The sequence below is a fragment of the Budorcas taxicolor genome, chromosome 2, assembly GCF_023091745.1.
Source record: "Budorcas taxicolor isolate Tak-1 chromosome 2, Takin1.1, whole genome shotgun sequence".
Lineage (NCBI taxonomy): Eukaryota > Metazoa > Chordata > Mammalia > Artiodactyla > Bovidae > Budorcas > Budorcas taxicolor.
In genome coordinates, this window is record NC_068911.1 from 25,640,900 (window position 1) to 25,655,987 (window position 15,088).

Below are 15,088 nucleotides of genomic sequence, written 5' to 3' on the forward strand. Positions count from 1 at the left end.
GATGTTTTCATATGTGCAGCTTTTATTTACAGGGAATTAATACTACCCAGTGGTCCCTTGGTTCCAGGATCCCCAGCTGCTACCAAACCAAGGGTACACAATCCTTTATAGAAACTGGTATAGTATTTGCATGTAACCTTCATACACCCTCCTGTATATTGAAATCATCTCCAGATTACTTATAATACCTACTATAATGTAAACACTACGTCAGTAGTTGCAGATACACGACAAATTCAGGTTTTGGAAACTTTGGAGCTTTTCTCCCCCTGAATATTTCTGAGCCGTGGTTGGTTAAATCTGAGGGTGCTGAACCTGTAGGTATGAAGAGCTGTTTGTCCTTTGTAGGGCCTGGCACCTTTCTAGAAGGGGAGATGGGGGCTGTTTGCTGTCCAGGCCCTGAGGCTGCACTGAGACCGCCTGTGCCTGGCCAGCGGGCTTGCATCACTCGCCGAGACAGCCAAGCCCGCTGGGCCTGTTGAGGGCCGCCCTGCCCCACCCCGCACCTCACCATGGTCCTGGTGTCCACACAGCCGTGCCTCTGTGCCAGGTGCCACAGGTTGACGGACAGCTGGTTGAGCCTGTTGTTGCGCAGGTCCCCGTGGGCCAAGATGCTGTTAAAGAAGGAAAGGCCCAACGAGCTCTGACGCTTTAAGGCCTGAAATAGAAAAAAGAGGTTACTACCTGGCACTGGGCTCAGACTCATCCCAGTGTTGATGCTGCCTGGGGTGCGAAGGCCAGCTCTGCCATGGATCTTCTGGAGGGCGAGCTGCTTCACCTCCCAGCTTCATCTGTAGGAGATTAAGGTAATACCAGCTCAGAGGGTAAATGAGACTAAAACGGATGCTGTGTGTGAAGCCCACTTGGGCATTACTCATGGAGTGGAAGCAGAAGGCAGGGATGTTCTCATGAGACTCAGTGCTCAGTAAGAGGAATGACATAGGCCAGCAGAGACCGGCCTTCTTGCTTTAATGCCAGTGCAGGAGGTAGAATATGTCTCTCACAGGTGTTTCCTCAAGCCACCCAAAGTTTCATTATTCCTGCCCTTTGGCTGCCAGGAATAAAGACAAAAGACCTCAGCTCCCCATGAACAATGCTCCCTGATACCCAGCTCTTATAAGAACAGGCAGCAATACTAGAGTGGGTTGCCATTCCCTTCTCTCCTGGATCTTCCCAACCCAGGGATCAAACCTGGGTCTCTCGCATTGCAGGCAGATTCTTTACTTTCTCAGCCACCAGGGAAGCCCAAAAGAACCACTGGATATGCTTAAGACCAGATCTTTCCCTTCTTGCTCAATGATCTGATGTGAGAGGAAAGTCTAACCAAAATGTCAGAGTAGACCAAGCCTGAACCCCAGCTTTAAGTAGTAAAGGAAAAAGGGAAATAAAATCTCCAAAATGCAGCAGGCCCAGGACATAGGATGCCAGCTCCCAAAAGTAAACAGAGGCACTGGGAAGGCCCAAGTCAGCAGGTGGGCCTGAGTGGGGACCAGGTCAGAACACAGGTCTGTGTGGGGCCTGGAGAGCTGACGCCCAGGCCTTTGCTGGGTGCTCTTGGCTGGCACTGCAAACATCAGTGCTGCCAGGAGCCTTGAGGGCCTGCTTTGCACAATGTAGGGTATAGGGCCCTACACTGTGCCAGGTATGAGCTCTGTGCTTTACACAACTTATTTCATCTTCACCACAACTCTTTGTAGGTAGGAAGGATTCTAGAGCTGTCCTCCAGGATCTCACCCCCTGGCTATTCAAACAGCAATCTAGGTGCTACTGTGAAAAGACTTTGCAGGTGTAATTAAGGTTATGGACCTTAGGGAGATAATCCTGGATAATCTGGGTGGGCCCAATCTAATCATTAGAGCCCTAAAAAGCAGAAAAATTTCTCAGGCTGAAGTCAGAGACAAGTCAGCAGCAGAGGAAAGGTGCTGCAGAAAGGGAGACTAAAGAGATTCGAAGCTTGAGAAGGACATGACCCACCACTGCTGGCTTTTAGGATGAACTGACGCAGCCAACTCAAATGAGCCGAGAAGTAGATTCTTCCCGGTGCCTCCTGGTTAGAGCCCAGCCAGTCAACACCTTGATTTTGGCCTTGTGAAACCAGGAGCACAGAAACTGGCCCAGCCAACGCTGACTTCTGACCTCCCAAACTGTGAGATAATAAACGAGGGTTTTAAGTTTGGGGTGACTCAAAGCCATAACAGGAAACCACTACATTCCCATTTTGCTGATGAGGTCAGAAAGCTTCAGGAACTTGTTCAAGGATCGCAGCTAGCAAATGCAGAGTGAGGCTCTGAGCTCCAGGTGTCCAGTTCTGAGCCTGTGCAATTCACAACCGCCCCAGATTATAAGATGTTCCCACAGACCCATGGCTAGCATCACATTATGGATCCAAAGAGCTTCCCAGGTGGTGCAGTGGTAAAGAATCCACCTGTCAATGCAGGAGATACAACAGATGCAGGCTTGATCCCTGGGGCAGGAAGGAAGAGCCCCTGAAGAAGGGAATGGCAACCCACTCCAGTATTCTTGCCTGGAAAATTCCATGGACAGAGGAGCCTGGTGGGCTATAGTCCATAGGGTTGCAAAGAGTCGACAGGACTGCGCACAGCACAGATCAGGGATCAAACTCTGAAGAGGCCAAGAGATTTGCCCAGTGCAGCTACAGATTTATCCAGGGAAGTGGGAATGGTCTGAGATGGTTTAGAACAATACATATTTTTCCTGCTTTCTTCAAACAACCTATTAACTGTCCATCCTTCCATGTGTGGAGCCTACAGAGCAGCAGACTTTGTGTTAACTGCTGAGCCAACTTAGTCATCCCCTCCTGCTGCCTTCTCCCAGGTGAGAATTTCAAATCTAGTGGAGGAAAAAAAGCAAGACAGTAAAACTGCCAAGGAGCAGCTAAGAATGCAGTTGGGTGAGGATGTCTGTGTGACAGTGAAGAGACTCAGGCCCCCCAAAATTGAGCCTGCCTTGGCTACAGTCTGGACCAGGTGACCATCACAGAAGCAGCTGAGCCAACTGAGACACTGCCATCAAGGGGTGGGGTCATGCTGCGGGGTCCCAAGCTTGCAGGTGTGGAGGGAAGGCGGCAACCACCTGGCCAGCAGATCACTAACTGGCTGGCCACTGCCTACTTTGGGCTCCTTTGTTTAATCAGACAATGAGCTTGCCCCAGCCGGGAACCGGGCAGAGTGCATTCAGTGGGTTCCAGCCTATCCTGCTCTCCCTTTAAACTGGAGATGCCCGGAAACGAGGGCCCTAATTTCTACTCAGATCCAGAGGACCAACCTCATAGAAAGCTCTCACATAAGACTCTTCTGAGAGGTGCCTTTTAACTACAGAGCAGAGTTTTAAAAAGTCAAACAAGGAAAACAGTATCTCACTGGCTTTTTCTCTGTTCTGTATCTTCTCAAGCATTTTACCCTGAAAGCCCAGTTTGCGTGTTTTAAATGCACCGCCCATTAACTATGAAATCATTAGAGAAGGGCCTGGGAATGAGCAGACAGGCCGGCCGACGTGCAGAGACCCAGGAACCTGTGAACACAAGACAGAACCAAACCCAGGCCTCAAGCCCCTCCTGTCTCCACAGAGCTTTTCAGTAGAAAGGGGCTGCTTTTGATTCCTTGCCTAGGGGAACTGTCACTTCCAGGAAGTTTTAAGGGTCTGGCGTGGTTCCCAGCTTCACCACACCCAAACAAACAGCTTCGTGAAGCTCGTGACTAGAGCAGCGCTGGCTCCTTCACGTGCGGGTAGAGGCAGTTTGGAGGCAGGGCGGACACCAGTCAGTGCTGAGAGGTGAGACACTCAGCTCGGGCGCCAGCGCAGGGCTTTCACAGCACCGAGCTTGGCTCCCCAGCAGCGGAGAGAGTTCAGAAGCCTCCACCCCACAGGGCTGCCTGTGCTGAATCTCACAGCACATTGTTCAAATGAAGGATGACATGTTCCGTCCTAGCTTGGTCCACCCATGCTTTTCCTAATAAATGTGCATATATGGACAGACACTTTCAGTGAGCATCCCTGGTATTCATATGAGTTGAAATGTCCTTTGGAAACATTCCAGCCCTGCTATTGCTTCAGAAGTATTTCAGCTGTTACCACCGTCAACGCCTCCTCCCCCAAGAGAAAAAGAGACAAAGGTTAAAACAGTTCCAGGTTATATGGTTCTGGGCTCATTTTTATTGTGAGCCTGGAGGTCCTACACTGTGGTCATTTGCTGTCAGCAGTCACCTCTGATTAGACCCAGCCTGCGGCATCAGAGTGAAGAAAGGCATTTTCAATTAAATACACAGCCCTGCTCTGGCAGGAAGCAAGAGCCAGAGCCCATGTTTGCAGGGATCGAGAAGGTGGTAAGGATCCTTCAGAGCAGGGGAGCAGAAGGGATGTGGTCAGTACAAACTGAAGGTGAAGAACTCCCCTTTCTTTTGCAGGGTGGTGAGGGCTCTCTCTGACCACCAAGTGGAAAGACCAAGTTGACACCCATTCAAAAAAAGGCCTTTCGGTTCGAGGAGGGGAGTTACCTCTTCTAACTGGGGTTCTAATGCTGCCCTTCATGCATGAACTTCCCCAGAGTTCTGCAGCCCTGCACCCCGTGGGTCCCAGGCCAGTGGGACCCACCTACAACCCTCCCATCCCTATAGAGGGCACTAGGAGGCACTTAGGGGCCCCGGGGTGGCAGTGGTTCTGGGTTTTCCATCTGCCCTCTGGACTGCTAACCTTAAGGCTGGCCCTTTATGCTGTGCCCCTGACCTTGGCAGTGGCCACTGGGGAATGGAATCCGGAAAATGTTTCACTCTTTCTCAGACCTGCTCGAATACCCCGGAGAGAGTAAGAACCCAGGACATATATGTGCGTTGTGCGTGTGCACTCACAGCTACAGAACATTCTTGTGGCTTTGTGTTGGGCTGGGGAAGGGCAGTAAGGGCAATGGTGGCATGCTATACCGTCCTAGAAGTGAGTAAGAATTAAACTAAAAATCCAGTTTGATCTTATTGTCTTCAAAGGATTTGGTGGATGGGGGTATAGAAGCAAATCTGAGGAAAGTGAGACTCCAAGTTGGGAAAGAGGGAGCTGGGGAAGTGTGTGGAAGGAAGGGGAGGGCTGGGAACCAGGCAGTCTGAAGACTGTCCTGGGTCTGGGAGGGAACGGAAGCGGGGTGAGGGTGAGTGGAGTGAGAGGAAACAGGGTCTTCTAGCGGGGGATCAGGAACAGGGCTCAGGTTGTTTCTTGCTAGATGGGAGTTTTAAAAACTGAAATGCTCAGAGATGCAAGCAGACAGCCTGGAGTAACAAAGAACAAGCTTTGGGGCAGGAAGGGGGTATGGCAGGGGAACACAGAAGCAGAAAGTCTGGCAACAATTGTCCCAGGGAAGGACACAGAGAAAGGTCAGGCACTGGCTTTGACCTGAAGTGAAGTCAAAGTGTTTGTTAGTCACTCAGTTGTGGGTCTGACTCTTTGCGACCCCAGGTTCCTCTGTCTGTGGAATTCTCCAGGCAAGAATACAGGGGTGGGTTGCCATTCCCTTCTTCAGGGGATCTTCTCAACCCAGGGATCGAACCCAGGTCTCCTGCATTGCAGGCAGATTCTTTACCATCTGAGCTACCCTGCCAACCTCGCCACCTTGACTACACAACAGGAATCAGTCTTAATGTCTGAACAACCATCCCCACCAAGCCTAACACAGAGCTTCTGGGATCCATCTGTCACCCACATGTTTGAGCTGAAGCTGCATAAATGGAATACTGAGAAAGGGTACCAGGTAGTTATTAGACTGTAGTATAATTTGGAAATTATTTTGAAATCAATCAACCATCTATCTATATGGAAAATATGCAAAAAACCACTCTGAAAAGGCAACATCTGGTAAAAGAACATATTCAGGGATCAGAGCATGGGTTCTAGAAGACTGCCTGGACCACACTGCACAGCTGCCCCTCTAGGATTCAGTTTCTCTGAAGTATAACGGGCTAACAGCTGTCCCCACTCACTGGACCATCATGAGAGTCAGCCGAAACAATGCACACAAAGCTCCCCACACTACACTTTTGCGTAAGAGACGTTGGAATGGGAACCCCCTGGTGTCCAATGGTTAGGACAACACACTTTTGCTGTCAAGGGCCTGGGTTCAGTCCCTGGCTGGGGGACTAGCAAGCCGCAACGTGCAGCCAAGGCAAAGGAAAGCAAAACCGAAAGGCAAGGAAAGCACAGCCTGCTGCCGTGGCGGGGTGACACCATATGCCACTTTCCACTTTCACAAGGGGAAAGGCCTCACTGGGGAGGGCAGTGCAATGGCTAAGGCTTCAGGCTTGGGGGTTGGGCCAGGAACCTTGTTCTGTCACAACCAGAGGAACCCGGGGGCTCTGGAAATCTCTCTGAGCCTCCGTTTTCTTTCCTATCCAAGGAGAATAAACACAGCACCCACATCATAGGCCTGTTGAGGGCATCAAAAGAGCTAAGGTGTGCAAGTGCAGGCTATTATTCACTCAACATGCTCAGACTGGGCGCCCGCTGCACGCCAGGTTGTAGGGGAGGATGCTGAGGTGAGGGACAGAGGGATCCTAGGACCCCGTCTCCGGCACAGGCAGGTCTCTAAGACCCCAGTCTCCAGGGCCTGGCCATGTATAGCTTACATTCTGGTGGGGGCAGCAGGTGACTAACAAGTGAACACACACACACAATGTTTCAGAGCATGCCCAAGGGTCACAGGGACACAGGCAGAGATTCAGAGGGATGCAGGAGGGCGTGGCTGCTTGAGACAGGGGTCAGGGAAGGCCACTCTGAGGAGGTACTTGAGTTGTGACTAGAATGGTGAGTGGGGCGGCCAGGGGAACCCTGGGTGGGGAGGCACAGTGCAGGCAGAGAAAACGGCGGCAACAAAGGCCCCAGGGCCCTCGATGAACAGTCTTCACATGAGCACATTACTCTCAGGACGAAACAGTGTCCAAGCACCCTGGGAACTTGTGGTTTGGGGGCAAGTGGCAGGGGTGGGGGGCTGCAGCGGGCACCTACCTCATCCTTGGCCAGGGTTTTCAGATGCTCTAGGATCTGAGCCATCACCGTCTCGCATAGCTTGTTGTTCTCAGCCAGAAACTTGGAGTCTCCCCCATAGAGGCTGTCGTTGGAGTCGACTGATGGAAGAAACAAGAGCTGTGAGACATTCCCAAGGCCAGGGAGAGGCAGCCGCGTGGCACCGGTATCAGCACATGGCAGGAACGCACGGCAGGGCAAATGGAAATGGCCAGAATCTCCTGCTGACTTGGGCCTTGGGAATCACAGAGAAAATACCTGGCCTTCCAGATGACTGAGCCAGACAGCAGGAGTATGGACGTCTGTCTGTCCCCTCTGGCCTGGCACGGAGGGGACAACAAGCATCACAATGACCATCAGAATGGCTGTCAATACTGAGCACCGTGGGCCAGGCACTGGGCTCAGGACTTCACAGGCACTGGGCTCGGACTTCACAGGCACTGGGCTCAGACTTCACAGGGTCCTCATAACTAGCACAGGCAAGAGATAATGGACGGGGACATGGAATCTCAGCCCACCCCAAGCCAAGATCCCAAAGGGGGAAGCTCCTTTCAAGCTAAGCACCGCCCCCAGCCCCCTGTCCTGTTATTCCTCCTCAAAACTCCCACAGACAGCATGGAAGCTTCTCTGATGTCTTCCTGCAAACCTGAATCTTCTCACCAAAGCCCCCTCTCTCCTTGGGCACCTCCCATCACAGCTGCTGTCTGTATAAAGACCAGACGCAAGAACAGCCTAAGTCTGACCTCCCTCTCCCTCTTTCCTGTTGACCTTTATACGGAGCATGACCTCTGGGTCAGGAAGAAGAGAGACTCTATAGGGTGCTGTTTTGTACTTTTTTTTTTTCCATTTAATGATTCTTGGAGCTATTTTCGTATAAGCATAGATGTCACAACAAACTGGAAAATTCTTAGAGAGACAGGAATACCAGTCCCATCATGGTCAAGGTCACCAGCTGTGGACAGGACAGGGTCTGCAGAGAACTGTTCCCTGGACCGCTGACAACAGGCCACAGAACCAGGGGATCACGTTCAACAGGTGCTTGCCATGAAGACAAGAAAAGTCAAGGAACAATGTGCAGGGATGGCTTCTGAACTTTTAAAAAAGTGACCCCATTAGGGTCACTTACAGGAAAATTGGCAAATACATTAATTGTCAATATATCATATATACATCTAAATGGCCTATAATTTTACGGAAAAAAGTTTGATTTCACTAGAAATCAAAGAACAGAAAACTAACACCACAGAAGGACTTTAAAAAAAAATCACCTATCAGATTAACAAAGGTGAAAAAGAATACTTGGCTTTGATGTAGGCCTGGGGAAGCTACTGGTGGGAGTATCATAGTTTGGAAGTCAGTAAGAAAAGCCTTAAGAAATGTCTAGTGCTACTTCACGTCTATTAGGATCGCTATTATTTAAAAACAACAGCAACTACAAAAAGGAAAATACAAAGTGTTGATGAAGGTGTGGAGAAACTAGAAGCCTCGTACACTGCTGGTGGGGATGTAAAATGGTACAGCTGCTGTGGAAAAGCTCAGTGGTTCCTCAGAAAGTTAAAGAGAACTGCCCAGGATCCAGAAATTCCAATGTTAGATATGCTCAAAGAAACTGAAAGCAGAGACTCAATCAGACACTTGTACATGAATGTTCATACCAGCCTTATTCACAAGAGCCAAAAGGTGGAAACAACCCCAGTATCCACTGAGGGATGAATGGGTAGGCAAAATGTGGTTTATCCATACAATGGAACATTATCCAATCTTAAAGGAATGAAATTCTAATACGTATTACAACATGGGTAACCTCTGAAAGCATTATGGGAAGGGACATGTTCCAGACACACAAGGACATCTACTGTATGACTCCACTCATATCAAGTACCCAGAAGAAGCAAATTCATGAAGGCAGGAAATAGAACAGAGGCCACCAGAGGCCGGGCGAGGAGGAGGCGGGCAGTTATTGTTCACTGGATACAGAGTTGTTTGGAGGGATGAAAAAACTCTGGAAACGGTTAATAGTGATGGTTGCACAACACTGCAAATATGCTTAATAAAATGCAACTGTCCACCTAAAAATAGCTAAAATGGTAAACTTTATATTATATCTATTTTACTCCCAAAAAAAAGGTCTTAGAAGGCGGTCAGATCTTTGACTTGGGAAAATCCACTCTAAGAAAATCATCCCACAGGTGCACAAAGATGCATGTATGTGATAGTCATTGTCACATTACAGAGAACAATGCTCGTTATATGTTTAATGTATGTTCATCATAAATGTGTATAAAGGTGAGAAGAGAAGCAATGGAAATGTATACCAAGAGTTTTGACTCAATGCTCTGCGGCATTAGCATTAAATAAAATATTATGAAGACAATAAAAGTATATGATCTATAGTTAACGACCATGTACTACACTGCACTATACTACGGCTACTACTACTTACAGATATTTATAATATACTATCAATAAAGTGACAAAACAGTATACATAGTGGAGCCCCATATATATCACACATGGACATATAAAGCTATGTATTTCCTCATTTATAGCTTCTAAGAACCAACTTTTTCAATTAAAGCCAATTACATTTCAATTCTTTTATATATTTCCTGTAACTGTCTTGAATTTTGGGGGAATGGGGCAGGTACACAGTAATTAACTAACTGGTAAGGTAACTTCAGAGATACTTCATGTACATTTCTGGTTGCTACTTCAAGAATAATTAACTCCTTTTATCCCCGATTCTTACTTGAATGTCAAGGCTGTGGAACGGGGGGATAACAGGACGCTGAACAGCGGCCTCTCTCGCCAGCATCACTTGACGCCATTGTGCCCTTCAGTGACGCTCTCGCCCTCTCCACACTCACACGCACACAGACATATATGCCATTTTTTGGGCTGAATCTTTTGTAAGCAGGCTGCAGACATATTGCCTGCAAATAAGGACAACAGTTGGTCTTTTTCTCCCTGCTTCTCTGTCCGCATGAAACCTCCACTCCAGTTCTGAACTGCCCGTTGCTGGGGACTGTCCTGGGGTGCTCTCCTAGGTGGCTGCTGGCTCTGTAGCTATTACCATAACACAGGTTGGTAGTGAACTGCCGTGGGCTGCAGGCAACCAACCATCCTAGGATTTCTGAGTCAGCTCTGGCTGCTGTGTCTCAGCGGTCCATGATGTGGAAGATGGCAGTCATTCTTGTAAGAAGAGAAAGAATTTGATTCAGCCATTCACCACCATCAGATTTTGCGGGATGGCAAGACTGCAGCTGGTGAAGGAATTTCTCACACCTGCTGCTGAGGACTAGGATAGTTCCTGGCATAAACTCCCCGTCTTCACTCCGAGCTGGAACCTACTCTCATTCAGATTAGCCCAGCAGCAGCGGAGAAGACAGAAGGCCTAGGACCGCCTGTGGCCAACCACCCAAGCTGCAGGCACCCTGCCCAGAGGGGTCAGAGGCGTGCTTGGAGCAGGCCGCTCACACACACAGAGCACGGGCTGGGTGAGAACCTGCTCCGCGCCAGGTTCCGGGAGCTGGAGACCTGGTGGCTGGGGGGGGTGGGCCGACCTGGCCCTGCCCTCACAGAGCACACAGCCCCTAACGAGACACAGACGAGCAAACGGACGATCGCCACCATATGCACTGCAGGGCCAGAGACAGCAACCCTGGGGGCTCCAGGTCCTAAAATCCAGGCTTGGGATGGAATTACAGAATCAGTGAGATCTAGGCTGAACCCTGAAGGGAGAAAATTCACAGAGAAAGTGAAAAATAGGGTCAGGAGTGCTGAATGCCACACCTGAACTCGGACCCGCTCTGCATTCCGGCCAAGTAGCTCCTGACTCTCCACTTCCCCCTTCTCTCCGTCCCTCTGTTTCTGTTCTAACACTTGGAGAGTCCAGACAGGGTGCTCGCAATGGGGAGAAATGAAATCCCTGGCAAATGGCCACTAAAAATAGCCCAGGATCTCTGCATCTGTCTGGCCTTGGGGTCACGACCCCGAATGCTTCAAGGGCTGGCAGGCGACGTGGAGGAGTGAAACGGCTGTGATGATCTCCCACGGGCCCCTGGGTTGTACTCTTCCAACTAGATGTCTATCTGCACGTTAAACATCAGTGTCAGGAGTGTCCTGCCTTTCCACAGCAAGCACGCTCTCTCATTCGCTCGCATGAAAGCACTGGAGTTATGGCTCCAGGTAATTTCAGAACATTCTCTTCTTATTCATCTGGAAAGAAAACAGCCTAGGCATACTTCATACGCAAAAGAAAAAAAAAAATCTGACCCCTGTTTTTCAAAAGTTCGAATGTTTGTTAACACTGTCTAAAAAGGTTGCCTCCGATACAAGAGACAGGAAAATGGGGCCCCCATCCTGTGGGCCTCATACGCTCCCCCAGGACTCTCTCTCCTACTAAGACAACTGTCAGGTCACAACTGTGCATCCAGGGTGAACAGAGCTGGCCAAGAAGGCAGCAGAGAAAACCCACCCTTCTCTTTTCATCTCTAAAAGCTAGAAAACTAGATTCCTCCTGTGCTGGCGCTCCAGCTCCTACAGTCTGCCCTGCTGTGTTCTGTAGAGATAGGATTCAGGGAATCCGCTGAAGGAAGCAAAAAGCGAGGAGAGGGCTTGCTCCTCTGACAGGGCCCAGGATTTCCAGACCTACTTCCATGGCAGCGTTTGGGCTTCGAAAGTTTCTCTACTGTTTTGAGTCCTCCATGAACCCTTCACCAACAGAGAAAATAAAAGTGCCAAGAAACACAGGAAAAGCTCAACCTCATTAGCCGTGCTGCTGCTGCTGCTGCTGCTAAGTAGCGTCAGTCGTGTCCGACTCTGTGCGACCCCATAGACGGCAGCCCACTAGGCTCCTCTGTCCCCGGTATTCTCCAGGCAAGAACACTGGAGTGGGCTGCCATTGCCTTCTCCGCATTTGCCGTGAGAGAAATGCAAATTACACTCAGCAGAAGAGCCAAAATGAACAAGACGGACCACATCAAGCAAACAACCAGAAACCTCATTTACGCCTGGTGAGAGTGTAAACTGGTGTAAATATTTTGGAAAACTGTGAGATGGTACCAACCAGAACACAAGGAAATCCCACAAGCCAGCAATTTCACCCCAGGCATATACCCAACAGACACGAAACCCGAGAGTTACATATTCAGGAATGTTCACAGCAGCACTCCTCCTAACAGCCTGTAACTCCATCCACAGGGGAAGGAATAACTTCTGGTATATTCATACAGTGGAATACTACACAGCAAAGCAAAAGGATAAGCAATAGCTACACACAACACAGAAGAATCTCACAGACATAACACTGAGTAAAAGAAGCCAGACACTCATTTAGAATGCTTACTAAATGAGTCCATTTATGGAAAAGAAAAAACTAACAAACTAATTTGTAATATTAGTCAGGAGAGCAGTATACCTATAGAGAGGCAAGTGGTTGTGCTGACTGGACAGGGGCATACAGGGAACTTCTGGAGAGCTAGTAATGTTTGATATCTTGATCTGAGTAGTGGTTACCAAGTGGTACTCATTACATGATAATTCACAGCTTTATGGTTTACTGTATGAGTATACAACCATTGCTGTTGTTTAGTTGCTAAGTTGGGTCTGACTCTTTGCAACCCCATGAACTGTAGTCCACCAGGCTCTACTGTCAATGGGATTTCTCAGGAACGAACACTGTAGTGGGTTGCCACTTCCTTCTCCAGGGGATCTTCCTGACCCAGGGGTCAAACCCATGTCTCCTACACAGGCAGGCAGACTGCCACTGAGGCACCAGGGAAGCCCCCATGTACAACCATATACTTTAATTAAAACACTGTTATTCTGTAATCAAGGAGGCAGCATAACGCATGTGCCACAGTGAATTCCACTCACAGCACCAACTGGCCCTGAGCTCTGGAAACCACGTGGCTGGTAAAATCCTATTGTCTTTTGGAGTCTCCCCTTGCTCAAGTGTAAAATGGGGACACCAATGCTCATTCTCCTCACAGTGCTGCCAGGATCAGAGGAGAAAGAGGCCCACCAAGTCTGGGGCCGTACCTGGCATGCAGTAGGAGCTCTGATCATGGAAACTATCAACTCCAACGTTCACCAGCCTCCCCAAGGTACATCCCTACAAAACCTCAGCCCCTAAATCCCAGCCAGAGGAACCCCCTGAGAGCTGTCACAGGAGGCCACCCTCAGCACTCCAAATCCATTCCCTAAAATTTCCAAGTGTAGAGATAGTTGCTTAAACCCTAAAGTATACAGGTATTGGCCAAAGCACTTTTAACAATAGGGCCATTTTTTTGGAAACCAAAAATAGCAACTGAGGTTCTGACAAGTAGGGAGATGCTGAGGCTCAATGGGTGGCAGTCTGGAACTGGGACTGTCCCATGTTATCTCCAGGACATGAAGAGGCTGCCCCCAAACCTGCAGCAGCAAGCTCAAAATGGCTGGTTGCAGATGGGGGTACAAGGCCATCTCCTTTCTCCAAGCAACTGCTCTAAGACCAGGACCCATGTGAGACTGGAAAGGAATAGGTCCGAGGTGAAGGTCACACATATGCATATGTAACTACCGTTCTAGAAATTCTGTGGCACACGCAAGGCATCACCGATCCGAAAGAGTGCTTCTCCAAACTCATCTGTGTGTCAAAATGATCTTGGATGCTCATGAAAGATACAAATTCTCGGGTCTCTTCCTGGGCAATCTAATTTAGAAGAGATAGGTGGGACCCAGGAATCTGTGTTTTTAAAGAGTTGCTCCAGGTAATTCTTACATTGGACAAATTTATCAAGGCCCGGAACTAGAAGTTCATGGTGGGTAAACACAAAGGAAAATGAAAACTGTGCACTTGCCACTCAGGAGTTCAAACACAGTGCAGTCTGGCGGGGGGACTTGGCTACCTTTGTCTACGTGGTAGAGATAGGTCTCCTGGCTCATGGCAGACAGCAGGTGCAGGACGCAGGTGTAGATGCGGATTTTCTCATCGCTGTTCTCCTCCCAGGTATAGTCCTGGATCACGTTGAGCAGCTCTCGAACAAGAAACAGGACTCCGTGTTCAGGATGGTCCTAGTGGAGGACCAAAACAAAAGAATAAATAATCCTAAATGTGAAACAGAAGGGGAAAAAAAAAAAAAATCAAGACAGAAACCCAGGTCCCTCCCTTTAGCAGCTACAGAAAAATCGAAGTGCCAGCTGTGGTTAAACAATAGAGAGAAAAGCGGCAAACTGCTGTTAACTTTACTAATCAGCACACTAGTCTGGGGAGACAAGGTTTGAGAGCCTAGGGTCTGAGAAAAGAAAGCAAAGTTACCTGTCAGTTTAATGGCCTGTTTCCAAAATTACAACCTTGCTCTTATGTGCGCAACAGTAAAAAGCCCTGTTTTTCCAACTACAAAAGCTAGATTGCAGGTCTCACAGCAGATGGCACAGCAGAAGCCACCTACCTCGGGTAAACCCCCAAACGATCACTGTCACCACCAAAGGCACCGACTTTAAATACAGCCTTGCTCTTTAGGGCGTTCAGCAACATTAGCAGCTAAGTTGAGGATCCTCTTTTGGGAGATCATGCTTGTGCTCAGTTTAACTCTCTGTGACCCCATGCACTGCAGCCCCCCAGGCTACTCTGTCCACAGGATTTTCCGGGCAAGGTATTGGAGTGGGTTGCCACTTCCTCCTCCTGGGAATCTCCCCGACACAGGGGAGACGTCTGGTTCCTTTGACAGCTGCCGTACCTCACCTTACACATTAGCTCCTCCTGTGATAGTCAATCCAGAGCCCCTAGCACCTTCTCCTAGTCTCTGTGTCAAGTCAACCATCTCATATTTTCAGAGCAGTTCTCCGCATCTGATTTTACCTACTCTTTTAGTGAACAGTATCTCTTGATCTTTTTTGCATCCTGGCCTAAAAACCTCTAGGAGGGCAGGTATTTTATCTTCTGTGTTTGCCGATAATACAGTTCTAGGACGGCCGAGGGAACACACTGTGAATGGTGCCCTTATTCCTGTCTTTGCTTGCTGGGACAGTGCTGGGCACACAGCAGGCACTCGGTAGGTAAATGATGTTGAAAGGATAACACTTT

General features: G+C 49.0%; 1 protein-coding gene across 2 annotated transcripts in view; it reads right to left on the reverse strand.

Annotated features, from left to right (window-relative positions):
• VPS35L (VPS35 endosomal protein sorting factor like) overlaps nt 1-15,088 on the reverse strand; it is a 141,149-nt gene that overhangs the window by 707 nt on the left and 125,354 nt on the right. Inside the window, exons 28-30 of one of the 2 annotated variants that reach the window (XM_052654166.1) lie at nt 13,911-14,076; nt 7,003-7,121; nt 512-658 (exon numbers count right to left, since the gene is read on the reverse strand). In XM_052654166.1, coding sequence (XP_052510126.1) covers nt 512-658; nt 7,003-7,121; nt 13,911-14,076 — 432 coding nt within the window. Of the gene's footprint in view, nt 1-506; nt 659-7,002; nt 7,122-13,910; nt 14,077-15,088 lie in introns of both variants that reach the window. The other variant, XM_052654175.1, reaches the window with a different exon arrangement.